Source organism: Vigna radiata, chromosome 2 (assembly GCF_000741045.1).
Source record: "Vigna radiata var. radiata cultivar VC1973A chromosome 2, Vradiata_ver6, whole genome shotgun sequence".
Taxonomy (NCBI): Eukaryota; Viridiplantae; Streptophyta; class Magnoliopsida; order Fabales; family Fabaceae; genus Vigna; species Vigna radiata.
In genome coordinates this window covers 3290428-3313066 of record NC_028352.1, presented here as the reverse complement: position 1 = coordinate 3313066, position 22639 = coordinate 3290428, and the positions used below count along the sequence as shown (strand labels likewise).

Genomic DNA, 22639 nt, shown 5'->3' with positions numbered 1-22639 from the left:
AATTTACAGTCACGTTAAAAGGAATCTTCTTCCATCTTCATTTAAATGTACAGTTCCGTTAAAAGGCATCTTCAGTGAAAGTGATGTACGCTTCATCGTTAAGAAACGTCCGCCATTGGAGACAAAGGCTCTTCGTCAACTCTAAAAAATACTTTTATATTGTTTTTTAGATAAGTTTACCCATAAAACAAATTATTTTTACTCACAAAACATTTTGCAAATAGCAATTAATTATAGTTAACTTTTGCAAATAAAAATTAAAGTAGATAAGGCCCATGTAACGAAATAAAAAAAAAAAATAGAAAGTTTGCTTCACATGTGGATCTGTGCTGCATGTGATAAGCTTGTATAGTTTACCACAATTATTGTGGTTTTAATAATTTTATAAAAAATATTAGTCTATCCATTCATCTACATTATTGTGATTACATATTATTGTTTTAATAGTTTGCGAAATTGTCTCGAAGATCGAACGAACTTTAAACACTGAATAAATTTGTTAAAGATGGGACGGTCACCTTCTTCAAGTTGTTCGATCTCTCCTCTTTCTCCAACTAGGGTGGACTGATACTTGGTTCGTTTTTCGTCCTTCTTCTTCAAGTTGGACGGGCGGGTACCTGTCAAAGGTACTCCGACATTCAGGTAAGTAAAAATGATTGGACGATTATCACTGTAAGTGATGCATGTGGTGTGCATAATGTGCAACGTGCCCTGAAATCATACTTGGGATCTTTATTTAATTGTAATAAACTTTTACCTTTTGTCAGCCTAATGACAACCCAATCACACCTTAATCTTTATTAGAAAATTTAATAAACTATTATCGTTTATAATCTAACCATGTGGTCGGCCAAGATGGTTGGCCAACCTAAATAATCGGTTTAGATACTCATTTTGAATGATCGCACTAGGTGTGTGCAAGAAAACTATATTGTTCGCCATACAATACTCTATATATATATATATATATATAATACTAATTAAGTATCAAATCACATTAAATTATATAAATATATAATCTACGTGAAAGGGAAGTTTGGTGTAACTCTTATATATAAAAATAAAGAAATAGATAGAGTAAGACGGAAGACATGGAGTTTCTAAAACAAAAAAACTAAAAGAGTTATTGTTGTAGTGTGTGTATTTATTATAATGGTCAACGATGAATAGTATTTTAAATAGTCATATTAAAAGAGATGATAAATATTTTTTGTTTGGTTTCCGAGGAAGGAAAGAAGAAAACTCAATTATAAAGAAAAAGGAAATCATAACTATTTAATAGTGATTTTATTTATAAATAGATTGAAATAGTTGTTTCAAATTTAAATATCTTCAATGTAAATATTAACACTTTATATATGTTTTTGTTTAAATTAAATAATTAAATATGTTTTTTTTCTTAACTTTATTCAAGATTAAAATTTATCTTCTTAAAATTTGGACTAAATTTAGTCTTTCAACTTTAAAATATATAAATTTAGTTTTTTTAACTAAATTTTGTTAAATTTATTTAATAAATACATTCTAGAATAACATTTAAATTGATTAACACTTTTTTCTATATTAATTGAGAAACATATTTAAAATTTTAAATAAATTTAACAAAATTTAATTAAAATAACTAAATTCACATTGTTTTTAATATAAAGAACTAAATTAATTCAAAATTTCAAAGAAAAAATAATTTTCACTTAAAATTAAATGACTAAAAAAAACAATTTTAATTTTCACTTAAAATTAAAAGACTAAAAAGGTATTTAACCATAAATTAAACTATCATGATTAGAAAAATACCATTCTTAATTATTAGTTTTTGTGTTAGCCTAACGTGTATTGCTCACAAATCCATGTTAGTAAATTTTCAAATGCCTATGACATAGTACACATGGAAAGGTATCACAGAATCTAAAGAAACTTATTTATGTTTATGACGAAATTAACAAAGATATAATAGTGATGATTCAGAAGCTCTTTAATACTTCTATAGAATACCCCAAAATGGGAAAAAAGAAACATGAGATTAAGTAACGAATAAAAGGAACTGCATAATTGTGAACACTGAGATCAAACCATTCCATGGAAGTAATTTTCAATAATAGCAACTACGGGGAACTAAAAAATATATATATAATTCTCAACATTCGCAAATTATCATTAATTAATGAAACTCTACAATATCAATCTGACAGAAATTAACATTTTCAACCACTTTAAGATTTATATCCTGCAAATAATTTGTGATTAATACTCTGTTTCCAGGACACCATCAATAAGACCAAACTCCAAAGCCTGAACAGAGAAAAGGAAGTAGCAAAAACCATCCAGTAAGATATAAAAATTGAGGAAACAAAGATCAAAACAAAAATTGCAGCCTTAACTGAAAATAAACCCCTTAATAATCTCCTCATAGAAAATAGACAAAATGAATGTTTTGAGATGCATTAATTTTATAGATTAATTAAGTCAATCACGCGGTATAAACTAAACAGACAATCCAAATTTTAACTGAAACATTTACTTAATTTTCTTTTCCTCTTAATTTTACTTCCTATTAGTAATACAACAATTTTTGGTTTCTCTGAGAACTTGTCCAATTCAATGAACTCATGTCATGTCACTGCTATAGAAGGAAAACAGTTCACATTACCTCAGAAACAGACAGAAAACGGTCCCTTTCTGTGTACTGCTGCACCTTTTCCAATGGCTGCCCCGTAAAAGCACTATACATCTTGTCAATTTTCTGAAATCCATTTAGAGTGAGTGAATTGAGCATAGCATTCCAAGAACTGTCAAATAAAACTATGACAAGGAAAAAGAAGCGACAGAAACTTGGGCACGTCATGAAGAAAATATGTTAACTTAGTGTCACACACAAAAATGGAATTCTAAGATCATAGGAGCATTAAGGTTGCCCACAAATTATTACAATGGTGCAAATCAGAGGAAGAAAGACTAACATGGCGAGATTGTACAGCTTCATTCACTTGGCGTCTGACATCCTCGACATGACCCTATAGTGAGATTAAGAACAATCAGAATGACAATATCTTGTGTGTGTTAACCAAAGAAGTTTACATTATACCCAAAAATAGATCCTACCCGCCATCAATCAAATTTCATTTGTAAATGCTTTGATACATCAAATTTCCAATTGCAGAATGCATTACAATTAGCATGGAAGATGACTTCAAAGTTCAAACATAAGATTCACATTGGAAGATATCAGGCTTCCAATATAAGTTTTTGATGATCTATTGCAACTTGTCAATAAAATTAGCTCCAATGTCAAGTCTGGAAACTCAGGTACACTAGTTTCATAAAAATTTGTAACTAGTAAGAAGGAAGGGGAACATGATGTGGGTTTGACCACTTTCCTCATATACTAGATGGTGCAAAGATCAAATTTTGTCATACCTCAACATTACTATTATTATTAAGATATAACTTATCACTTCATTTTTATTACTTTCTTCCTGCGTTTAATTAGTATGGTAGATTATTCTATTTCAAGAATTCTCGGTTCCTGTAGCAAAATTTCAGAAGTTTCATTCTTACCCCACATCCACTCTGTGGTTGATGTATCATAATGCGAGCATTTGGCATCGCATAGCGCATTCCCTTCTCTCCTCCAGCAAGGAGAAGAGCTCCTTGGCTTGCAGCTACTCCAAAACACACGGTACCAACCTTGGGCTTAATCTGAAAGATGGAGTCACCAAATTCTTTCAGGTAGAAACATTGACAACTAATAGGGAATTGAAGCAACTACAATAGGAGGGAAAATGTAACTGGACTTAAAGCGAGTGCTTGTATTGGAAGGGATGACAAAACTTTGATCTTACCCAAGACATGCAATCATAGACTGCCAATACTGAATAGGTGCTTCCACCAGGGCAATTTATATATACCTGTGACACAAGTAGCTCGCTATAAATCCCTTTTCACAACTGAAAGAAGCAAAGTAACCACAACAAGGCATAACAAACCAGTATATCTGATTTTTCATCAATAGTAGCAAGAGTCACAAGTTGTGATATAACCCTTTGAGCCACTTGTGCATTAACTGGCTGCCCTATGAATATTATACGATTCCTGAACAAAACAGATGACAGATCAAGAGGTCCTCCGGGAGTCATCACTGCTGGTGTTATTGATGGATTCCCCTTACTGGCCTCAATTGCACCATAACTACAAGTAAACTGGAACATCAATAAGCTCTTTATCCATTCACTACTAAATACAAAAAAAGTAGGCAGGGGAACTATGTGCATGTCCGTTAGGGAATACAAAAGTTAATAAAAATAATCTGAAGTTTAGCTACAATGAAACTTGCAGAAACTAAGTGTATGATAGGTCAAAATGATTATTGCCATGCCACTGTTTATTAACAGATGCGTTACAGCTTTATTAATATTTCAAAGTGCACTCCGTTATAACCTAATTCGCCTCTACACAGATACACTTCCCTTTTCCAGTTAATAATCATAGATAAATTAGGCCTTGAACAACGAACGATGGTCAACAATAGGTATTCACATGCATCCTATCAAACAACCACATAACACACGAAGCATCTGAAAATGGAAGTGAACAAAACTTTACCTTGTGCTTGCACCATGGATACTTTTCTCATCAAATTTTAAAGGAAAGCCCCCAATTTTACTTGATAACCCTGAACAAAATAAAATATACATACGGTAACATATTTTAGCGTTGCCATGTTCATAATTCGTAGCTAAATACGCAAACAAAAAAAACTGCTTGTTTGTTTATAGGATTTAGTTTATAGATTTTCAAATTATTAATGAACTATAAGGCAACAATTGCTAATTTGTGGAAGTGTGGTCAAACTGAACTCTTGATTAAAAATCTTAAATTACACAAGGTAGTTATAAACACCCAGAACGAGGTTAAACTATCACAGCATAGAAAAGCTATCAAGTTTCGAATTGCAGTCCAAAAGCAAAAGTTGTCAAATTAGAAAGTTACCAACTTCTGATGAATTGCCATATGGGCTTTGAAAAGAAGAAGCTACCGAAGAGGGGTTTCTGGTGAAACGGAGTTCAAATTTCAGGTTATGAAAAATAATTGGAAAAAAATTAAAGTGAAAGGCGAATTAGGTAATGTGAATATGAACCTGTGAGAAAATACAACGTGGGAGGGAGTTCTGGAGCGAGAAGCTATAGTGAAGCTGGCGCTGGCGGGCACTGACAAAGCTTGAGGAACCATTGCTGAAACTCCGAAACAAGATGAAACAGAGATACTAAGCTTCAGTTCGTCCCCACCTAGATTAATGGTTTTGGTTTTGTTCCTCCAAGCCCAATGGATCTCTGTCATTTTCGGCCCATTTATGATATGGCCCGTTATGATCTTAAATATAATCACAAAGAATTAAAACAGATTCGTTTTTATTTTTTAGGTTTAAATCTCTTTTTTGTCCCTAAGTCATAAGGGGATGTTCAGTTTAGTTTTCGTTTTTAAAAATGTAAACCTTTGATTCCTAAGTTATAAAAAATGTATCAAATGAGTCATTTTTTAACTTGAAATACTGTTTTTGGTTGTTTCTTAACAACTGCTACCTCTTTAGATTACTCTGATTTTTAGATTGTTCTTTGTACTTTGAACATGAACATAAAAAAAGGACTCATTTGATACATTTTTTATAACTTAGGAATCAAAGGTTTACATTTTAAAAGCCGGAACTAAATTAAACATCAGCTCATAACTTAGGGACCAAAAAGAGGTTTAAATCTATTTTTTATTTAAACAATTCTTTAAATAAATTAATTATGTTTTCACTTTTCTTTTTTAATTTCCTTCATAACAAAAATAAGTTTTCGCATTCAAACTGTTAGTTGGTAAAGGTTTAAAAAATGACAACTTTTTTTACATATAAGTTTTCGCACTTAAATTAGTGTTTTTAATTTGCTATCTCATTTTGATTTTACCTGTTTAATCCGTCAAACTAACAGGATGAGCTAACATAACAGTCTATTTTTTTAAAATTAAAAATAAACCTAAAAATTCAATTTTTATTACATTATTTGAAATACATAAATATACATTAAAATTAAAAATTTAAATAAGTAATTTAGTATCTAAAAGTAATAACAGTTTAAAGTTATTTTATTAGAGATATCAATTAATCAATTAAAAATTTATAAAACATTTGTATAATTAAGTTAAACTTTAGATATAATTAAAATAAATAAAAAAATAGTGATAGGTTAGTCTTTGAATCAGTTATTTTATCTGTCATTGTTTTTGATATATGCTTTGTTTGATGTTCATTTCATCGGGGTTATGGATATGTATGATATCTATAAGTAAATAGAAAATATGGATGCTTTTTTAATATTCTTTGTAGGTATGATGATTATACAGCAGCAGTGGGCCTGTGGAATGGACTAATCCACCAGAAAAGAGTTGAAAAATGATGTTAGAGAAAAGCTATGGTTGAGTTTTGACCTATTAAATGAATAGTGGGAATAGTGGCAACACTTTTCTTGATTCATATATTTTCCTAAATGTTTGACTAATATAATGTATACATATGGTGTTTGTTGATCAGATCATTTGACTCTTTGTGCGTCCCATGTAGTGCTAAAAACTGTTCAATCTGCAGCAACTGTCATGCACTTCAAGCCTTAGCTCATTCCCTTCATAGATATTCCTGTGCTATGAAAATTTATCATTATTATATCAAAATCACATGATCTAGGGTTTTGATATTTCCCAATATGTTTGTGTGTTTGTGATGGGAGAAGATAGATATTGCTATATAAACTTTGTTTAAGCAATAATCATGGAAAAGCACTTGCCAAATGGGTTGCTTCTAAGGTTAATTATCTCTCCCCTTAAATATTTTTTAATGAGTTGATAAATGAACATTGTTTAATCAGAGTGACGTACGCAACTTTTGGTGCCATAAATAACTTACAAGATAGTCAATGGCAATTTAATTTTCGGTGATGAAATAGCATCAGATTTTTGAAAGCAAAACAAATAAAAATAGCACATTAATTAATTAAGAATTTGAATGAATGAAAGTCCATTGGGAAAATTATATGTTATAGAGACAAACAAGTAGGGATTCTGATGCAGAAACTAAGTTGACTTTGGCATCCAGATAGATCACAACGCATCCATCACAGGAAACAGGAAAACAGAACCTAATATTCACAAAAAATAGTGCTTAATTACATGCCACGCATCAACCTATAGCAAACAAAATAAAGTTTTTATTCCATTTCTTTATAGGCATCATAATCATTTTTTTAAGTGATGCACATTCAAGTTGACTTTCAACAAAATGCCAACCCAGCATTTATCTGGGCTTTTGTCTTCTTCTCAATGAATCTCATGGAAAAACCCTACTTCAAACACTCTCATACATTTAACAAAACTATTCTATAAAAGTGATTTTCACTTACAAAGTTTCTTATAAACGAAAAGTCAAAAATATATATATAAAAATAAAAGGGTGTATAATTAGAGCATGTTCATTACGAACTTTACAGTTGATATGTGTGAAATATCTATCAATGTTAGAAGTAGAGTTTAAACCTAATTCAGATATTATGTTAGAAAGTGAATTTTAAACCTAATTTAAAACCACAAAACTGGCTTGTAAAGTACGATATGCACCCCATTTATATATTATAAATTCGTTTTATTTTTAGTCGATGTGGGACTTTCAGTACAGATGACTGATATAATTTTCAGTATAGATGACTGATATAATATAAAACTGAAGCTAGAATAAAACAAAAATTTCAACAGAACTTTGTCTTTCTTTAAATGATTTGGTAAATCTTCTAACAGTCTTGAATATGACCATCTTTCGTAGTAACATACATTTGCTCGGAATGCAGGAAACAAAAAAAGTTGTAAATAATTATACTGATTTGAACCTTTGAACGACAAGTTTCTTCTTAAATGTTTTTCTTCATTTTTTACATCCATGGTGGTTATGAAATTTCCAGCATATACCTTTTCGTTGTAGAAAAGAAGAATATATAAAGCTATTTGTGGCAACACTGCCAATTAAAAACTGATATACACCAATATTCAAAGCTTTTGGTATGTCAGCATGACGAACCTCAAAATATGTACAATTTTGATATACGAGGCTTGGTTCATCGAATGCACAAGGACTTGTTCTGTTTTACCTCTATAGGTTTATGTTAACTTAGATTATCAGAATGAGACTTCTGATTAGACCAATACCAAGAACACCTTATACCAGTAGGATGCATGAAAAAACAACTTTTTACTGCAAAATTTACTCATCAAATACCAGCGTCTGAATTATATAAACGTGTCAAAATTAGGATTTTTAAATGACTAACTTTATACACAGGTCACAGTCATGACTACTACCTAATTCCAAAGTCAATCCAATATTTGAACATATAAGACAGAATTTGTGTACAAATGGTTGTGATGTTGCTTATTTTGCATGTTTATTGTAATGTTCACACAAAGCCTTTGCAATTGTGCAGCTGAAGTTAAGTAATTATGTTATTGATATGAAATATTTGTTATACGTAATTAAGTTAACTATATACGTATATATATATATATATATATATATATATATATATATATATATATATATATATATATATATATATATATATTTTTCCTACCAACCAACTGAATGAAGATCTTTATCTCTCACATGTTTTACTTAAATGAAGTTGAAATGATTACTAGAAATATAATATAGCAATAGCGAAGAAGTGCCGTGACTTCTGCAAACTTATGCTGTGGAGTAGAGAAGCACTGCCACCGACCCTATAAAGTTGGCTAATAATCACATCCAGTTCCATTATCTAAACATAATATATAATTATCTTTATCTTTCACCATTTTTTTTATTTTCTTCTAAACACACATCTCAAAAAACACACCAAACTAAAGGAGACAACTTTCTGTTGTCCCATTTTGAATTCTGATATACATTTTTGTTTCCTGAACTTGCATTAGTGGAGTATCATTACTTTAGAATAAAAAATTAGTGTAACTCAAATTTACTAAAGGTAGAAGGAAAACTGAGCAGAAAATATATTGGAACTTAAATGCACGCACTTAAACGATGAATGTAGAAGTTGTAAATGGTTGATTCTGAACCACTCTTTTTTTCTTTTACTTTTCTTTTTGAGAAAGCATAGCCTTGTATTTACTCTTCCTATTTTTAAGTTTTTCACTCACATAATACATTTCTTTGAGGGTCACTTCTGGCCTATAAAAAGGATGTTCAGAGACTGAAAATCCTAGCCTTCACAAACTTAACGACAGCTTCATATCTTAGCAAAAAAATGAAGTCTAACTTTGCTTTTTTAGTAATATTCTCTCTTCTCCTGGTAAGCTTTTGTGAAAGTTTATGCTATCTTATTATCTGAAGCCTCTTCTATGATCATGTGTTGTTTAATGATGATCTTTCTGTTTTCTTTCAACTGATATAGGTTGTTAACCTCAGCTATGCAAGGAAATACATGGGAGACTATTGGAAGACCATGATGAATGGCCAACCTATGCCTGAAGCGATCAAAGATCTCCTTGCTCAAGATCCACAAGAATCAGATGCAGCGAAGGATCATTTTATTCGGGACTTTGATATAAGACCTAATATCATATTATATCACACGCATGATATGTCCAGAAAGCAGAAGCAGCATGCCATGGCCATGAAAATAGAAGAGCTTCAAGAACCAGGAAGACATGGCTGAACAAACCAGCTTAAAGGGCCGAAGCTCAAATCATTTTGCTCATGGTTAGAGAAGGAAGACACACGTATCTCTACATAGTATATGACTCATGAATATCATGGTCTTTAGTATCTTGTAGAGTTATTCATGTTTCTAAACCACTCTTTCTGTTGAACACTTGAACATGTATCTTTATGGCTATCCTTTTTTTTAGCTGCATATATCTGTGTCCTGCAGAACGTTTATAATCAATAGACATTATGCTTCTTTTGGCCTGTCATGATTACTCATATCAGTATTCATATTTATATAAAAAAAGAATATGTTAAGTCTTCAGAAAGATTTATACTTTTGATCATTAATTCTGATAATATTATTAATTTTACATATTTCCATCTCAGTTTCAAAGGAAAGAAAGCATATAAATTTCAGATCAAGATTTTATGAGAGGATGCAATTTAATCTTCCATGGATGAATGTGCTGTGCTGCTAATTTTCCTGTGAAATGAATCATCTTTCTCGGTTCCTTTCTCTCCTCAAACCAGTTAACTATTTAGCAAAAACCATCAAAAAAAAAAAAAAAACTAAATTTATTTCCGATGACATTGACAACTTGTTGTACTTCTCAAGCTGGTTTTAGAATATATATGATTGCAGTCATTCAAGAAAATATTGATTTGTAAATACTATTAGCTGATGATGGTATTACAAAACAAAGAAATTTGTATAATAATATAAGCAAAACGTGTTGTTGTTTTATATTTTGGGGCCCAGTTGAATCGGTAGTACGGTTTGTGTACTTGCAGAAACTTAAAGCCAACAGTTAATACAGACAGTGAGTTTCTGTTTTTTTTTCTTTTTAACGTTTATTTGGGGTTGAATCAGTTTTTTTCTTGGTTGAAACAGATAATTTGGTTTGGATCCAAGCCCAGAGGGCTTCAATGTGGATAGCCCATGTTGATTGGGAGGATGAGGGTTACTTAGTACACTACTCCACATTGCTTCTTACATCATTACATGTCAAAAACATCCTTCTTAAACAAATTTCGAAATATACTTTCGGAAAATTCTTTTATGAATTTTGATATCCGTTGAAAGAAAAATTTTGAAGTAGATTTCGATATTTGTTGAAAAAATTTTTAAAAATTTTAACAAATTTTAAAATCTATTGAAAGTTTAAAATTTTTTAACGGATGTTGAATTTCTTTAAATTTTTTTTTTTAATAAATTACGAAATCTGTTGAAAAACTTTTTCTTTAACAGATTTTAAAATTTGTTGAAAAAAGAAATGAGATGTAGAATTTTTTAAAACATAAAGAGTAATTTTAAAATTTTTTAAAAATATGATGATAACAATATAAGATGGTATAGGAAATAACTCTCTAGAAGGAAGATTCTTCAAGAGAGCTCATTCTGTTGTTGTTCATATTCCTTCAAGCATTATTATCTCTCCAAAACTAAATAATTATGAATTATATAAAAGAGAGAGTAATCTTGTTTATTGAGTGAGGGGCAATTTTAACTTTTCGAGTAATTTTTTATTTATTTTTGGGTGCAATTTCAGATAATTTCCTTTATTTTATTTTTGGGTGCTGGGAAAATTTTAATAATTGAGTTTCAAGAGTTAAACTTTCTATTAACAATATAAAAAATATATATTTTAACAATATTTTTTAATAATTTTTTGATAATATCATTATTTTATTAATTTGTTTGAATTTATATTTAAAAAATATTTAAAATAAATCAATCACAATTATAATAAAAATAATTGTAAAGATAACTTAAAAAAAAAAAAAAAAGGTGCTACTGTGGAAAAAGTAGCGATGAAATTTTGACATCTATCCCTTCGAGTTCTTTTAGTCATTTTGATTACCAAATTCTACTGGAATCTCCAAACTACTCTTTATACCTTTCCTGATTTACAACAAGGCCACTTATAAAATACCCTTATAACTCTTTAGAACTACCAAGATCTCACTCTTTATTATTAGAAAAAAATCTCTTTTAACATTTTTTTCGACAACTTTTTGAAAACGCGACAGTCTATGATTTGTCCTTTTTAAATATTTTTTTAAATATAAATTCAAACAAATTAATAAAATGATGACACGTGTACTGTTGTCAAGAAATTATTAAAAGAGAGTTGTGATATTTTTTAGAACGATCAAGATTTCAAAATATATATATATATATATATATATATATATATTTTTTTTTTTTTTTTTGAAAAGGTGACATAGTGGAAAGTGGGTAGATAAGGCACGCTGTACAAAAAAAAAAAAAAAGAAAAACAACGTAACTTGTCAAAAAAGAAATCATATATCGTTGGGAGTTGTCACGTGCTCTGCATCAACCCTTCTCAGTCTGAATGTTCCTCAGTTTCAGAAAGAAAATTTTGTAAATGTTATTTCCTACTTATACTATAAGGTTGGGAGCTTAAGGTTAAGGAAATGATTCATAGTTTAGTAAGAACAAAGAACAAAATGCTTGATAAAAAAGCTTGCACCTAAGTGTTTTATTTTTTAAAGCAGATGCTAACACCTAAGTTTGTGCTTGATTTAAAGTTAAAATTTTTAAAATGATATCTAAATAATATAAATCATTAAAAATCAATTTGAACTAAACATGAAAGTGAATTTAATGAAAAACATCTTAAAAACTGAAAACAGCAATAATGTTTTGTTTGTGTTTAGCATAGGCTGAAGATCCAATGACATTGGATTTGTTTGTTGGGTTGAAAGTGTGTCTTCAGCTGCCATTCTATGAAGTACTCCTTTCTTCATATATCTCAAAATCTTTAGCTGACTGTCAAAGCTCAACCATTCTATGAAGCCCTTCTCAACCACTTTAGCTGATACATCTTTCTCATTTTCAGATAAATACCAAGCCAATCTTGCCCATTCTCAAGCAACATACACATATGTGAAGTAACCCTATTTAATGTTTCTTGCTCAAATGAGTATTCCATCTACACTTACACATTACTCAATTTTAATGTGTGGATGAGATGCTCATTTGGGCAAGCAATGTTAAAGAGTGGAAGATCATCATCAACACAACACAACAATCACTTCTTTTCAACCTTTTTGCTCAAAGTGTTTGAAAACTTCTATCAATTTTACTAAAATGTGTCATCTTTAGGTTTCTTTGATTCATTTCTAAGGAGAACTCTATTATTCCTTCAAACTTTAATCAGGCTTACGTTCAAAATTGCTTACTTTTGCTGTTACTGTGTTTAGAAAGAGAAGAAAGAGCCTTCTGCAGGTGAGATGAAAGTGAAAGCCAGCGAGTAAAGACAACATTACAGCTAGAGCAGCTTACAGATTCAATAATGTTGCATGTATTCATGTCAGTCTTTCTATTTTAGATCTAATAATTATTACAGGATAAGACTGACAAAATAAATTCTTGACAGAGAAAATATCAAATGGATACATCATATAAATTGTAAGAAATTTTTAAAAAAAAAACATAAATTATTCGTAATTATTAGATGTCTTTAGAATATTTTTATAATTATATTTCGTTATTACTAAATCAAACAAAATTCTAGTATCTACCCGTAAGAGTAAAAGAAAAGAAAGAATGAAAAAACAATAAGGTTATTTATCTATTACAACATATTTGGAGTAAGGATTTTTAAATTTTTTTGTAAGAGATTATTTTAGTTTGTCAAATTTTCTTACATGATTTAGTGCATCTTCAAGATTTTAGAGGAAGATATATAACTTTTGGTGGTGTATTTGAGTAAATAATGCATAAAAAGGTCTTTTATATATTTTTTTTAAGAATTTTATTGTGCTAATAAAGTAATTAATTTGTTTTTTATTTTTAGAAAATAATAAAGTGGTTAATGTTTTAATTTTTTGTATTTATTTATATTATTTTCATAACAGATATAATTTGTCAAGTTTAGTAAAATATAATTTTTATAATTTTAATTTTTGTGATAGAAAATGATAAATGCGTATTGATGTGTTAATATAGTTGAAATATCTTAAAAAGTTATTAAATTTGAATCTAATTTCAATTCAACATGTAATTGATTTAAATATAAAGTTAATTAAGTTGTTTTAATAATATTATACTAAAATTATTTATTTTATTATGATAAATAGAAATATAAATATTAATTAGTAGTCTTAATATATTTAATTATACTTTCATATATACATTATATATAGACATAATCAATTATATTGTCATGTATAAACTATTATTTATATAAACATAATTGATTAGTATAATCTTTATATTTCTTTGTATTTATATGTAGAAAATATTTTTGTATTTCTCTTTTAATTGTCTCAATTTTATTTTAGTACAAATTTTCATATTCTTTTTTGTCGTTATTATTAGATCCAAACACAGTATAAATGGTTTGTTTCAATTCAAATTAGTTACAAATAAGAATAGTAGTTAAAATTGTGCTCGAGAACGTAAGGTAGTATGAATCTATGATTTTTCCAATAACAGAAAAAAAATGGTGTGTAAATTGAAGACATCAAAAACAAGTTTATCGACAATAGTATATAAAATTTAATTATATATAACTTTAAATGATTTTGTAGAGAATATCATTGATTACTGTATATCCATAAAAAAAATTAGTGGTGGTTCTTATGTTGACAACATTATTCCTGCTGTTATAATAATATTGATGTTATATTATGTAAAAGTTTTTCTTTATCGACTTTAAAATGAAAGATATGATTAAAATATTCTGTGTGATAAAAATTGAAATATTTTGTGTTAGATAGTAAAGAAGGTTAAGTTTGTCTCAAAAAGACTAAATTAAAAATGTTAGAGAAATTTAAAATGAAAAAAAATGCTTTCACGTAATAGCTTAAATTTATAAAAGAGACAAGTTTAGTTAAATATAATGTCTTAAGAATGATTTTAGAACAAAATACCATGGAGTTTATTTTTTATAATTAATGGTTGAAAGTTTGATGCTCAAATATGCATTTGACTAGATATATTAGTTTTGTTATTGAAATGTTATGTGGATATTAAAGTAATCTCAGAATAAATCATTAAAAAGTTGCAAAGAAAGTTCTTAGATATTTACAAGGTATCAAAGATTACATGTTTACTCATAGAAGGTAGATAATCTTAAAGTAATTAACTATTCGGATTCAGATTATGTTATGTGTGGATTCGAGAAAATCCACATTTGAATATGTTTATTATTGGCTGGAGAAGCACTCTCTTCAAAAAAATGTAAAATAATCTATCATGGCTACTTCCACCGTGGGAGTTGAATTTGTGGCATATACTTTGAGAGCACTACTTATGCATTATGGTTGCGAAACTTTGTTGTTAAAGGTAAGTTTACAATTTATTTTTTTATTTAGGTTTAATAGGTTCGGAGGTCCCTATATTTGGAGGTTTGTTTCAATTGGGTCCTCCAATTTTTGAAGTGATCAATTAGGTCCCTAATTTTGTCAATTTGAATCAATAAAAGTCTTTCTGTTAAATGCAGTTAACACCGTGAAGTTTTTCTGTTAAATGCAGTTAACACCGTGAAGTTTTTGAACATGTGACACGCTGACGCTTCCCGGTGGCATTGTTTCAAGTGCATAGGTGGATTATAAAAGGGTGAAATCCCTAAATTAAAANNGTGTATTTGAAGGTGAAATCCCTAAATTAAAAGGGATTTCACCTTTTTATAATCCACTTATGCACTTCAAATGGTGCCACCTGGAAGCGTCAGCGTGCCACATGTTCAAAAACTTCACGGCGTTAACTGCATTTAACGGAAAGACTTTTATTGATTCAAATTGACAAAATTAGGAACCTAATTAATCACTTTCAAAATTAGAGGACCCAATTGAAACAAACTCCAAAATATAGGGACCTCCGAACCTATTAAACCTTTTGTTGAGTTGTTGTTTTTTATAGTTTGTAGGTTCTTCTTCAGTTTCCTTTTCCTTCTTTTGTTCTTCTTCTTCCGCAAGTTCTAATACTACTGTAGTGTTGTTAGAAGGATGATGATGATCATAGAGATGGTGGTGGATCGGAGGAATTACCATGTACTGTGTCCTAGGTGAGGAAACTGAGAGGAGAAGAAGTCTCATGCTTTAGTCTCATATTGAGTGTTTGAAGTTTTTTTTTACACTAATTTTGCTTAGTCCAAGCTTCAATTGTACTGCTCGGTTGCACCAGTATATATAAATTAAATTGGGATGATTTATACAATCTTAAAATTTTGGTAAAAATATTTTTCATCCAATTTGAAAGTCTGTCACAATTCCACGTGACAAAGAAGAATAATTATTAATCGATAACATAACTCTAATCTATAAAAAAAATTATAATCTTTTCTCTTATTTTCATAAAAAAAAAAAAGAAGGAATATATAACTCAGTATGTTATATAGTTTATTAAGTAGTAATATTTTTTTCACGACTTATTAGACTCATAGGTCCTTAGAAGTTTTGTAGTTGTACAAGCCTGAACCTCTTGTTCATAAGTAGACAATTTACACATACCCATAACAAGTTTTGTATTAACTATTAGCTCCAGACACAGTACTTATTGTAGCAAGCAGACATCAGAAACAACGTGCGTAAGCACAAAACATTCACATCATCACATGGTTGCAAGACCGTGCTGTTCAGGTTTGGGAACCAAGATGAGATTATCTGCTGGGAAAAAGTGGCACACAGAAGTGGTTCCTGGTTCAACCTTGAGAACTTGAAATGAAACATGACCATGACCCCAATGGGAGGTATCCATGTGACAAACAACCATAGCTTCCACCCTATCCCCGTTTTCACCACCAAGCGCCACCTTATACATCTTGTTCTCACTTTCTTGGCTGTGACAGTAGAAAACAGCATAAGGGTAAGGCATGGTGTGGCAAGCCACCATCTTGGAAGCTGGGATCTCTACTATGTTTTCGAAAGTGTAGTTTTGGAAAGTGACACTGGATTTGGTTTGGTGGGAGGTGGTGAAAACTTGAAGTTCGTGTGTGAAGCCAAGAATGGTTTGAGCAAAGTCAAGCATTGATTCTAAAGAGGTGGCGCAGAACTTTACCTCTCCTTTGATGGCTTTACTCTCACATTCCCTCAGGGTGTCTTCCATGGCTTTTGCTTGGGGAGAGTTTGGAGAAAAAGAGAAGATTTTCAGGAGGTATGGGAGTTCGTTCAATGAGAAAGGGAGTGACTCAGCTTCTTCTCTCGGCCATAACTTGGGGGAGGTTGCAGGGTCCCTCTTGGGAAAATAAACTGCCATTGTTTTTCCAACCTTCAAATCTTCAAAGGTGAGGAACACCATCACAGAAGGGTCCATGTGATCCATGTGGGAATGAACATGTGCATGTTCATGTTCTGTGTGCACTGTTTCATGATTCTCATCAGAGATTGCTTCCAAGATTTTGTTTACTGCTCCACTTCCAACCAATTCCCTGGCTCTAGAACGCTACACAAAAGTTCAACAAAGAATACTGGTTAGCTTGGAATGAAACAAAATCTCAAGGAAGATATTGGCATCGAATAATGTACCGTGATTATCAGTAGAAGAAGAAAGATGATCCACGGCTTATATTTTTCGCCCATGTTTCTGCTTGCATGCTCTGAACACTATCTTCAACTTTGCTACGATAACAAAACCACCATCCTATAGTGGCTCTAAACAGGTCCTGTAAAGAATTGCTCACGGACCAATCATTTTACATTCGATACATGTTTTCATTTACCTCATTTTCTTCATACTTTTCATGACATTAATAATAAATAATAATTATTAAAAAACATTCATAGCCACCAAAAGGTACCCTAACAACTAATATACATCTAGAGAAAAAATACAAATATTTTAATTAATATATTTATATGGAAAAACTTTTTTTAATAACACTTTTTTAACAATTTTTTGACAACGCATATCTGACAGCTTGTGATTGATCTATTTTAAATATTTTTTAAACATAAATTTAAATATACCAATAAAATGATGACACGTGTCTCATTGTAAAAAATTTATCAAAAAGTGTTGTCAAAATATCATTGTCCTGTCTATATATATTATACTCTCTTCGAATGTAATAGGAGATGAATCTATAGAGTATATTTTGTAAATAATTATTTCTTACACAAAAATGGTTTCCTCTGAGTCCTCTAAATAGTAGAGTCGAGTAGGATATTACATGTAGAAAACATTTTTATGATAAAATTAGTGCGTCTGAATTTTCTTACAATAAATACGTAGTAAAAATAATCAACTATTTAAAGTTTATAAATTTTAAAATAAATTTCTAATTAGTGACCTAATTATAGTCTTAGTATTTGACTTAAAATTAATATAATTATTCTTAATGCTAATTATATATATATATATATATATATATATATATATATATATATAAATAAATGAATTTGTTCATAAAAATGTTATTTGTTTTTATAATTTAGTACGGTGATATAAGGGGATTTTTTTTGTCTCTCAGCATTAACAATGGTTGCGCAAATACTTTTTTTTTTAATTTGTAATCTTGTAGTGTAATATAAATTTATGAATAGTGTTTATTTTAAAATTAAGATGACTAATGAAAAAATGCTTAACTTTTTTTTGTAGGTTCTGATTGAATCATACATTAATGTTGTTTATATACAAACAAAATAAGCAGTCTCACCACATAAAAATCTGGTTAAACAAAGTTAGTTAATCTAAAAATAATCATCTGTAAAGATGATCTTGACGAACAAATAGATAAATGATCAATATTAAATCAAAAAGTGATATGATTTATACTCAATAAGTCATATCATTATTAAATAATGATATATTTTGCTATTATTGAGAAATCACACCTACTACCATGAAGGTACAATTATTGAGCAATTAACAATATTTTTTTTATTTATTAATTAATTTAAAATTTTGTTTATAAATTATGAGTATGTTTTTAGTTTAATATTTGGAGGGGTCCGTGACCCATAACCTGCATGTTATCTTTGTAAGTAGTATTTGGACAGGTATGAACTTATTTTCGAGCAAAATTCTCTACACTATTTGCAGGGTGGATGGGTTTAGCTAGCAAATAATAAATAGATTCAACTCAAATATATTTGGATAAAATATATTAAATAAAAAATTATAATTAATGAAATTTTGATTTGTTCTAGGACTATTTCATATTAGTTTGTTATTGATTATGATTTTAAAAAGTTATTTGAATTTGATTGAATTCATTTAAACTTAATTAATTATGAGACACTTCTAAATATGTAAATTGTATATGTCAATTTTTATAAGATGCAGTTTTTACCAATTAATTTTTTTATAATAAATATATGAAGCATGTTCAACTCTAACGATTATATATATAATCTTAATTTTACAATTATATCTTTTATTTTTATTATCTCATTGTCAAATTTATAATTAAATATTTGCTTGTACCTATAAATAAAAATATTACAATATATTAAAGGAATTTATATGTGTGTGTTTTTGTGAAGATATACGAATTCATTAATTACTTAATTATATAATAAGTATGAGTATACTTATTTAAGTAAATTTTAAATAAAATTTTACATTAAAATTTATTAATTTTACTTATTTAACTAAGATCTTTCATATAATTTCGTTCATTTTAAAATATTTTTCATATATTTTTAAAATTAATTTTGTTATGGAAAATAAAAAGTATGAACTCTTTTTAATAATAAAATTTATATACTTAACATATTTAAGCTCATAACAATAATATATACATTAAAAAATATAATTAAAAATATTATATGTATTGAAAATAATAATTATATATATTAATAAAAGTAATAATATATATTAACCACTCTATTAAAACTAACACCAATGCTCAACTTTTGCCCAACAAATTTTCGAAGCTACTTGATTTAACTTAATTGATTTATTTCCACTTAGAGAGAAAGAGTTAAATATGTTTTTAGTCTCTATACTTTGGGGGTGATTTTGATTTTAGTTCCTCTTTCAAACTAAGATATAGTTTAGCTCTTCAACTTTAAAAAACTCTGGTTTTAGTCTTTTTTATCAAATTTTTTTAACTTTATTTGTTGTTTCAAGCGCGTTTCATTTTGAAACGTGCTAGAAACAACAAATAAAGTTAAAAAATTTTAATAAAAAAGACCAAAACTAGAGTTTTCTAAAGTTGAAGAACTAAATTGTACCTTAGTTTCAAAAATGAACTAAAACTAAAATCGTCCCAAAACATAGGGACTAAAAACATATTTAACCTTTTTTCATATTACACTGAAGTCGAGATATTTATTTATTGACATATACTAACTTTTCTTAAATTCTCAATAAGCTACAACATTGATATTTGATCATTTACAACTCACTTACTTAGTAAATATCGTAAACTTGAGTCTACTAAACATAAATATCTAATCAAATATCTTGACTATTTTATTTTTATTTTTAATTAGAATAGAACATTTTTTTTATTTAAAATTTGTTGTATTTGATGTTTTTTTTTATATAAATAACGGTGATAAATGAGTTTTCTGAATATTTTTCTATGAGTTTTATAAAGTTCTAAGAAATATTCGTAAAAGAAGTTCTTCGAAATATAATTTTGTTGATTTTATTAGGTGTTCGTCTAGAATATATTAAATTATTGGGAGTGAAAGAAACACATCCTTAGTCACGTGAAACCCATCATGAATTGTCCAATGTGTTTCTATTATTGTCGTCGTCGTGATGCTCTTTTTTTTCTTCCTTTATATAGAAAAATCATCTTTAATCCGACACGATCAAACAAATCTTGTCGCATTATTTATAGAAATATAGATATTGATCTACTCATCGTCCCAAATCTAATATATTTAATTCGATTATTTGTTTTATATGTAAATCTTCTTCACATTACCTAACATATATTTGTATGATTTTACAAAGTAGTTATATAATATAGGATTTGTCGCAGTCAGCATATCAAAAGAAAATCCTAAGATATAATTGAAAATTAAAGAACAAAAAACGTTTGAAGCAACGTACGAGGTAATATAGTATAATTTAAGGTTTAATCTGTATGTTTATTTATGAGTAAATAACATTTATGGTGTGCTTAACAGAGGATCTAATACTCCATGGCATGAGTCTATAATGTGAGGAAAAAATTTTAGTTTTCTTAGGGATCTAAAGTTAGCAAAGATTACTTTTCTTGTTTGGTTGATTTATTTTTAAGAAAATATTGGTGGGAGACATTTTGATAATTTTTTTACTTGTATATTTTCAATTAAATTGTTCACACTGAAAAATTAACTTTTCTACAGTTTTATCAATAATAGTTTAATTGTAAACAATTGTGATTTTCTCAAACTATTTTATGTTTTTATCGGGGGCTAGTTTCATATATATATATATATATATATATATATATATATATATATATATATATATATATATATATAAAAAGTTTGAATCGAACTATTACTATTTATAGATGAAAAAAAAATTGTTGAATTGATGGATACTAATGCAATAAACAATTTTCAAATGTAAAATTAAATGTCAATTTAATAACATTCCCAGATAAAGGGTATATGACAACTATAACGTGTAATATAATAAGTAGAAAGATTCTTCATGGTTCAATCAATCTACTATATTTTTAAATTTTACAATAATTCTTCAATAAAATAAAAATATATATAATACATAGGATAGGATCTTGAACTCTAGAATATCTTTTATTATTACTTATGAAATCTTGACACCAGTAATCCGTCTGAAATCCTAGTTATGATAAAACAAACTATATTAATTAAAAAAAAAACAATACTAAGTTTAAGAAAAAAATATATAAAGGTGATTATCACCAGAACTTTCTAAAACTAAATATTTGAACTAAATACTAAAGTAATAATGTTTTAAGAAGTACTTTAATCTCATATTATTCACTATATTAGAAATATAATTATTAATGATAAGATGAAAAAACGAATTAAGTTTAAAGTTTTTTTTAAAATAATATTAAAATTATTTAAAATTCATTTTAATGATATGTATTGTTTATTACGTCTATTATGTTATTTATTATTTTATTTATTAATATGTAATTCTATATTTAGTATATATGTTTTAATACGAGAAAGTGTGTTGAACATCACACCTCAATTATATACATTATAAAACAATCTTACACTATAAATTAATATAAAACAAATTTTATAGGTTAGTTTTTGTAAGAAAAAATAGACATAATAAAATCCATTTAAAAAGAATGATTAAAGAAACATTTACTCGAGTACTAAAATAATAAATTACAACTCAAACCCAAAACCAACATTCTCCACACTTACATCATAATCTACTACATAACACAAAAGTGATTGAAAATTAAATCTTTAAACTTCAACTTTCTATTGACATTTAATAAATAACTAATATGTTTTTAGAAAGTTTATATAAACTAAATTTAAAAACCATGTATTTCCAAGAAAAATACATAAAATTATTCTCTAAGAAGATATCAATTAAAAAACTTTAACTATTTCCAGAATCATAATTCTATATAATGAACCCTTAAATTAAGTGGAAAGGGTTTACAGAGATAAAAAAACAGTTTATGAAAATATTAGAGCGGTCAAAATACATCACGACCTGCGGGTGAATATAGTCTATCATGGATTCGGATCAGGTTGAGTTTAGAAAATTTGTATATTTTTTATGTGGATTTCAACCCGACTCATTTAAACATGACTCATGCGGGTTGAACCCGTGGTGGGCCGGGTTAGTCCACCAATCACCTACCTAATTTTATTTTATTAAAATTTTATTTTAATTTTATAAAAGGATTTTTTTTTTGCTTGAAAAAATTATTTAAGTTTCCTATTTTTAAAATTAATTAAACACTCATGTTGGGAGTGAAATTTGTTTAGCTTTAAATAGTTTGTAATTTTTTTATTTAAAAAAAAATTGTAATTAAG

At 28.3% G+C, this 22639-nt stretch overlaps 3 protein-coding genes across 3 annotated transcripts; 1 reads left to right on the top strand and 2 right to left on the bottom strand.

Annotated features, from left to right (window-relative positions):
- Window positions 1-2064: 2064 nt before the first annotated feature.
- LOC106754276 (ATP-dependent Clp protease proteolytic subunit 6, chloroplastic) lies at window positions 2065-5285 on the bottom strand. Its single transcript, XM_014636298.2, has 9 exons — window positions 5135-5285; window positions 4987-5045; window positions 4600-4669; window positions 3984-4185; window positions 3840-3905; window positions 3556-3696; window positions 2958-3011; window positions 2648-2740; window positions 2065-2289 (listed from the first exon to the last, which is right to left on the bottom strand). The coding sequence occupies exons 1-9, from the start codon at window positions 5224-5226 to the stop codon at window positions 2242-2244; spliced, it is 825 nt and encodes a 274-aa protein (XP_014491784.1). The 5' UTR covers window positions 5227-5285; the 3' UTR covers window positions 2065-2241.
- Window positions 5286-9234: 3949 nt separating this feature from the next.
- LOC106755884 lies at window positions 9235-10000 on the top strand. Its single transcript, XM_014638107.2, has 2 exons — window positions 9235-9365; window positions 9468-10000. Exons 1-2 carry the CDS (start codon window positions 9321-9323, stop codon window positions 9729-9731), a joined length of 309 nt encoding a protein of 102 aa, XP_014493593.1. The 5' UTR covers window positions 9235-9320; the 3' UTR covers window positions 9732-10000.
- A 6073-nt stretch (window positions 10001-16073) lies between these two features.
- Window positions 16074-17422, bottom strand: LOC106754452 (BURP domain-containing protein BNM2A). Its single transcript, XM_014636468.2, has 2 exons — window positions 17222-17422; window positions 16074-17138 (listed from the first exon to the last, which is right to left on the bottom strand). The coding sequence occupies exons 1-2, from the start codon at window positions 17273-17275 to the stop codon at window positions 16308-16310; spliced, it is 885 nt and encodes a 294-aa protein (XP_014491954.1). The 5' UTR covers window positions 17276-17422; the 3' UTR covers window positions 16074-16307.
- Between the last annotated feature and the right edge of the window lie 5217 nt (window positions 17423-22639).